Source organism: Aptenodytes forsteri, unplaced genomic scaffold (genome assembly GCF_000699145.1).
Source record: "Aptenodytes forsteri isolate BGI_AS27 unplaced genomic scaffold, ASM69914v1 Scaffold164, whole genome shotgun sequence".
Classification (NCBI taxonomy): domain Eukaryota; kingdom Metazoa; phylum Chordata; class Aves; order Sphenisciformes; family Spheniscidae; genus Aptenodytes; species Aptenodytes forsteri.
Window position 1 is genome coordinate 914963 of NW_008795527.1, and position 6561 is coordinate 921523.

The following is a 6561-nucleotide window of genomic DNA, read 5'->3' on the forward strand; positions in this document are numbered from 1 at the left end:
CCCGGCCGGCCGGCAGCCGCTCTCCCCCACCCGCCCTGCTAGAAGCGGAGCCCGGTCGGCCGCTGCTTCCCCGGGCAGGGTGCGGGAGAGAGGAGCGAGCCCTGCTTCTCAGGGGTGGGCGGCAAGTCCTGGGCAGCCCCAGACTCCCCTTGGAGTAAAGAGCCCTTAGTTCCGCGGGCCAGGCAGCGAGGCGACTTCAAAATGGCATAAGCGAGAGATGATGGAAGTGAAAGCAAGCCATCATTAAACGATTTCATTAGAAAATCTATCTGTCTCTCTGTCTGCGTCCCTGTCTGTCTGCTATCTGTCTGCTACCTCCGCCACAATTACATATTGACTGGACAGGGCTGTCTGGTATCTCAGGACTCATCTACTTACTCTTCTTTCTATTATTTAGTACATTGCTTGTGAAAGAGACGGTGCTTTTGAAGAGGCGAAAAGTGAATGACCCAAATTGAGGGGGGGGGGGAGATATAAAAATGATCGCCCAAATATAAACACATCAATAAACAGGGTGCGCAGTATCCTGCGAGGATCCATTTGAACTGCTCGCGTCTGGATTCTTTCTGTGGCATATGTCTGGCTTTATATTTTAAACGGTAATCAGACCTCGGGAAGAATCCAGCGTTAACTAGAGCATTAGGAGCTGCAACCGCACAATCAATCCTCCCAGAGTGGCATTGCTCCCTAAGAGATTCTTCAGCGCAGCAGCGAGCATTTTATCTCCAGGAAATTTAAGCCCAGCCTGGCGTCGTGGCCGTGATGTTAGGCTGGAAGCAACCCCCTTCCTCGATAGTTTAACACGAGAGGCACCAGGCCCCTTTACGGTTTCCAATGATCCGTGATAAACAATAACACGTCTTTTATTTCTTAAAAAACGAGACAATCAAATAAAATGAGCGGAGCCTGGGCATAAAACACCGGGCGAGCCGTGGCTTTATTAATTTCGTGAGACACATAGGCTGTGCAGGGAGGTGAGCGGGCATTGCCGCCGGAAAGCCCAACTGCGGGGAGAGAGGAGCGATAGTAAAAGCTTCATCTGGACACCGCTTCAGCCTAGGTATAATAAACATCAGGACCGCCGGGCTAGTTTATAGCGGTGCGTGTGATAAGAGGGGAGCAAAACTTGGAGCCAGTACTAGCAAAGCCCGCTCCTTCCCCTTCCCGGGAGCGCGGCTCCCGTCCAGGCGCAGGCACTCGCCCATGTGGGCGAAGCGTGCGGGCCTGTGTGTATGGAAATCCATATTACACATTAATATACATCTATCTCCCAAATTCAGAGGTCGACCTGAGAGCAGCTCGGTGCATACGAAACCAGACGGGGAGGGGTTGCTGGGGAGGCCCGGGCTTCCATTGGCTGCAGGCGTCTGCCGTGGTGCGGGGGTATCTCTAATCATATTCAGCATGTTTTGCACAAGAAATGTCAGCCAGAAAGGGCTATCTGCTCCCTTCGCCAAATTATTCCACAACAATGTCATGCTCCGAGAGCCCGGCTGCAAACTCTTTTTTGGTAGACTCCTTGATCAGCTCGGGCAGAGGGGAAGCGGCGGGAGCAGGAGGCGGAGGCGGAGGCGGCTACTACCCCAACAGTGGTATCTACCTGCCACAAGCGTCCGATCTGTCCTACGGGCTGCAAAGCTGCGGACTTTTCCCCGTTTTGAGCAAACGCAATGAAGGTACTTCTCAAAGCATGGTCCCCAGCTCGCACCCCTACGTGTCAGGGATGGAAGTGTGGCTAGACCCCCCCCGGTCCTGTCGCATGGAAGAGCCGGAGAGCCAGCAGGCCACCTCGTGCTCCTTCGCTCCAAGCATTAAGGAGGAGAGCTCCTACTGCCTCTATGACTCAGAGAAATGCCCCAAGGGCTCGGCCGCCACAGACCTCGCTCCCTTCCCCCGGCTGAGCGCCGAGGTCAGCCCGGCCAACAGCGGCGGCGGGGTCCCCGTCCCGGGCTACTTCCGCCTCTCCCAGGCTTATGGCACCTCCAAGAGCTACGGCGCGGGGCCGGCCGGGGCTGCCCCCTTCCCTCCGCAGCCCCCCGGCCGCTTCCAGACGCCTCCATCTTTGCCTCCCGTCCCGGACGCGGGGAGGAAGGAGGACGAGGAGCGCTCCCCCAGCCCCTCGGCGTGTGTCTCCCAGAGGGAGGACGAGACTCGGGCTTCATCTTCCACCGCAGAGGAGCTCTCTCCAGCTCCGTCAGAGAGCAGCAAAGCCTCTCCCGAGAAAGAGCCCGTAGGTAAGCGAATGATGATGATGGTGATGGTGGTGGGGATGATTTTATTAAAAAAAAAAAAAAAAAAAGGAAAAAAAGCAGTTGAGGATCATAGTGGCATCGCGATGCGAAAGGAGGATCCCAGCTGCCCCGCGGGGCTGCCAAGAAGTGCTGCTCAGACTGACCTTCTGAACTTCGTAATATTCGGGCATGGGGTTGCCGTAAAAATTAATGTCCATCCTATAGTTTAAAACCCTTAGAGCCTCCGCTCTGGGCAACTTTAGCCTGCATGCTGCTTAAACATATAGAAAAGCAAGATCAATCTTTCCCCTGTGATGTGAAGGTGCCTACCAGATAACAGAGATGTTTGTAAAGCATCCAAAATAAGCAATAGGCAGTGCCAATAAATAAACCTATTAACGGGGTAAGTTATATTTTACGATCCAGAATGCTTTTCGGAATAACAGCCGCGCTGAAATGTGCCATCTATGAACTGCTATCAAATTAGACTGACGAATGCACCGCGAATATCCTTCAGCGTCTACACTAGATAACAGGGTTGTTATTTATTCATTTGCTTATTTATTTCCCTTTCGGGTCCCCATGGCAAAAAAATAACTCCCCTTCCCTGGGCGGCAGACTTTTCAGGCGCTTCTCTCCGGCCGCATTTCAGAAGCCCTGTTATTCCTTCAGGCGCCTCGTTGGAAAATAATAAGATCAAAACAAAAAAGAAAGCGGAAAACTACTAGAGAGCCAACCCCAAACCACGAACCACTCCGAGCCATCGAGGGATCGGTGTTACCTCTTTCCCAGCCGGTTCCACTGATTGGAATAAACACCCTGCAACGGGGGATTTTTAATATCTTTTTTTTTTTCCTCCCCCGAAATGGTTGGAAAAGAGAGGGCCGGGGCGAAGCTCCTCGGGAAGGCAGGGGCTGGAGGCGGGGAGGCTCCGGCTCCCCAGCTCACCTTGTTTTCCGCCCCCAGAGCACACTTACAAAGTTCAGACCCGCAGGCTTTGGTGTTTTGGAAGCAGGTGCCTGGTGGGGGGAAATAAGACCCCAGGCCATTCACCGAGCCGCCCCCCAGTAACAGTGGGCTCGGAGCAGCCGAGGGGGAGCGGGGAAAAGCCTCTTTTGGGGGGTCGGAGATGAACTGCCCAGCGGGGCACGCTGTCCCGCCGGCGGCTGCTCGGAGCTTTTTGAGCAGAGGCAGATTTTCCCGGCCGGCTCCAGGGCCTTTGGGAAACCGCTTTGAAGCTCTCGGTTCCCACAAGGACACCCTCCCCCCCCAGCTCTTTGCCTCCTACCCGCTGGTAACGTCCCTTTTTTACTTTCTCAAAACTAGGCAATTCAAAAGGAGAAAATGCAGCAAACTGGCTCACGGCAAAAAGTGGCAGAAAGAAACGGTGCCCCTATACCAAGCATCAAACTCTCGAGCTGGAAAAGGAGTTTCTATTCAATATGTACCTGACTCGTGAGCGTCGCCTAGAGATCAGCCGCACAGTCCACCTCACAGACAGACAAGTTAAAATCTGGTTTCAGAACCGCAGAATGAAACTGAAGAAAATGAACAGAGAGAATAGGATTCGGGAGCTCACAGCCAACTTTAATTTCTCTTGATGAACCTATAAACACATCTTTATGGTTTAAAGAGCCAGTATCATTTTCCTAGGCTGTAGTCATCCGCACCTGTATGGATTAACGATTTTTAGACGTTCTCGATATGTCCTTAACCTCTTAAGAGCTACTTTGGCGTGGGGTGGGGGGGCGGACTAAAGCCACGCTAATGCACAAAATGCCGTGCGTGAACCTCCCCGCTTCCTTCAGCCGTCCTCGGGGCCGGTTTGTTCCTTTAAGCTTTGAAACACAGAAATCCCGTTTCAGGAGCTGCAAATATCTTTCCCCCCATATCTCTCTCTGAAAAGTAAACAAGCTCGGTTAAAGGCGCATTCTTTTAAATTATAAGCGGTGTTACTTGGACTGTACGTAGCTGCAGAATGAAGAATTTAAGCCTCGCCATATTTCTATATATTGGGAGCTTTTCCCCCCTCTGTTTTCCTTTTCTCCCCCCTCCCCCCTTTTTTTTTTTTTTTACTTGGACTGTACGTAGCTGCAGAATGAAGAATTTAAGCCTCGCCATATTTCTATATATTGGGAGCTTTTCCCCCCTCTGTTTTCCTTTTCTCCCCCCTCCCCCCTTTTTCCTTCGAAAAGCAGGACTTACAATAATGAAATGCAGGCATCCTTTAAAAGGGCTTCGTGGGAACGGGTGTTAAGAGCGATTCTTTTTTTGCTTTACCTTAAGAGTCAATATTACAGCTTTAAAATTGGCCAGGAAAATGAAAACTCTTCTCTTTAAAGGTATAAAAGAGTTCGTGTTGCTCATGGACTAAATTATGACACTTACCTCCGAATTTCTCTCGCTCTTTCTGGTTGTAGATATTTACTTAATGTAGTTTTGCTTAAATATGTGGAATTAGTGATTTTATTTGTCTATAAATAACGTTACCGTTGGTAACGCATGACAAGCACACAGAAATTCCCCCCGAGAAGAAAGTATTCACTTTTTCCTCACTAATTTCACTGAAAAGTATATATCCTGAACGTCAGAAGGACTTTCTGAGCCAGAGTCTGAGATTGCGAGGGAGAATATGTTCGTCTTCCTTTATACTGTGAAGTTACATGCATTAAAGGGTCAAACATATAGGTGAAAAAATTAAAAAAGAGAAAAAAAGAAAGAAGGGGAAAAACTATAAATACAGATATGTATAAATGTCTATTATTATTAAAATGCCGATACTGTTTTAAGCAAATGCATTCTATCGTTATTATAAATGTTAGTTCTAGCTATATCTAGTTCTTACCTTAAATCGGAATAAATTAATATTGTAATGCTGCTGTGCGTGAAAAAGACGATGTTTATGTTCTCATAGAAGAATAAAAAACCGTGGAATGAATCCTTTTAATTTTACCTCTTTTTGTGACTGTTTATCCTCAGGTTCTACTTTATGTCTTCGAGAACTTTTACAACAGGAATAGTTGCCTAAACCCCCTGCAATTACTTTAGGAATCTATTTAAATATTACCTAGACGGTCGTAATTTGTCTGGGCCATATAGCGATGGTGCTCTAAGGTTTGTCGGCTTTTGTTCAGTTTTATGACTTGCTAGTATATCTGGATTGTTGCTGTCTTGAACGAGTGGTTTCAGTTGACTGAGGAGCTGCATAGACTGAGGAAGCAAATTACTATTTCTTGAGGGTAGGGAAACGATTTTTTTTTTGTTTTTTTAATCAAACACCTACAAGTGCGCGGAGATCTTTAACTCCAGAGGACGGTGACAAAACTCTAGCTTTATCTCAGGGCTGAGAAGAAATCGTAAAGGTGAGCGCATGGGGAGGGGGGGACATCAGCCTCGCCTCCCTGCCAGCGGACCCCTCCAGACAAGGCCATTCCCTACCTGGCTGCATGTGGAAGAGCTTACTTCACCCAGGCTGCTTTTTCTGCATCCTCCCTTCCTTGCTGCATGTTTAGCTACTGGAGTCTTGCACAAAGGGGAGGCAAAAGGAGGGCTGGGAGAAGAGCGACAGCTAATGCTTCCTTGCAGGGTATGTGTATGGCGGGAGGAGGGGGACAGACTTTGAACCCGGGCTTCTTGGGAGCCGTTAGCTTTTCATGATGTAACATTGTCGTGCACGGCCTTTTTCTTCCCGATTGCATCTGCATGGAGAGGCGAAAGCTGCCCGTGGGGGAGGTTGTTATTATATTTCTCTCTTGTTTCCATTAACCCACCCGAGGCTGGCCGGGGGGCGCGGAGGGGTAGCGGGATCCTTGCGTTAAAGACCACGGCAATGGGGAAAGTAATAATTAGCGCCTGAGAACTGCTCTGTGGTTTAGGTAGTTTCATGTTGTTGGGGCTCCACCTTTCTCTCTACAGCACGAAACTGCCTTAATTACTTCAGTTGATATCATCACCAGGTATGCTTGGTGCGAGGGTCCTTTCTGCCCGAAGAAATCTTAGCGCTGAAGTGATCTGTAGGCGTCAAGTCCCAATGCCATTGTTCCCCATCTGCAACGGAGCCTCCTTTGATTCCTCAGATAAACACGGCAGCCGAGGGGGGAAGCTTGACAAGTTCTTCAAGGTTAGCTAGCTCCTAAGCGAGTCCCTGCCTGCTTGCGCGATTTTAATATATCTCGTAGGCTGCATTCAAGGTCAGGTGCGTTTTTGCATTCTGCTCGGCGTGGGTTGAGCTCGGGGGGCGGGGGGCGGCTGTTTTTATTTTTCTGTCTGGATTTATTAAAAAACTGAGAACCAGGAGGCTGCCTGGGGGAGGGGGTGGGGCGAGATCACG

The 6561-nt window shown here is 49.6% G+C and overlaps 2 protein-coding genes across 2 annotated transcripts in view; both read left to right on the plus strand.

The window, feature by feature from the left end:
• Positions 1 to 1420: 1420 nt before the first annotated feature.
• Positions 1421 to 4269, plus strand: HOXA10 (homeobox A10). The gene is made up of 2 exons (XM_009282021.2): positions 1421 to 2234; positions 3558 to 4269. Exons 1-2 carry the CDS (start codon positions 1421 to 1423, stop codon positions 3830 to 3832), a joined length of 1089 nt encoding a protein of 362 aa, XP_009280296.1. The 3' UTR covers positions 3833 to 4269.
• A 1992-nt stretch (positions 4270 to 6261) lies between these two features.
• Positions 6262 to 6561, plus strand: part of HOXA9 (homeobox A9) — a 6924-nt gene continuing 6624 nt past the window's right edge. The window contains exon 1 of the mRNA XM_009282069.2: positions 6262 to 6351. Within this exon, the coding sequence (XP_009280344.1) occupies positions 6262 to 6351 (90 nt within the window). The remainder of the gene's footprint in view (positions 6352 to 6561) is intronic.

Bases quoted from the DNA above. Each gene is read 5' to 3' on its own strand.
- HOXA10 (XM_009282021.2), top strand. From the start codon at position 1,421: ATGTCAGCCAGAAAGGGCTATCTGCTCCCTTCGCCAAATTATTCCACA. The intron at 2,235-3,557 runs GTAAGCGAATGA...TCTCAAAACTAG, and splicing joins TCCCGAGAAAGAGCCCGTAG to GCAATTCAAAAGGAGAAAAT.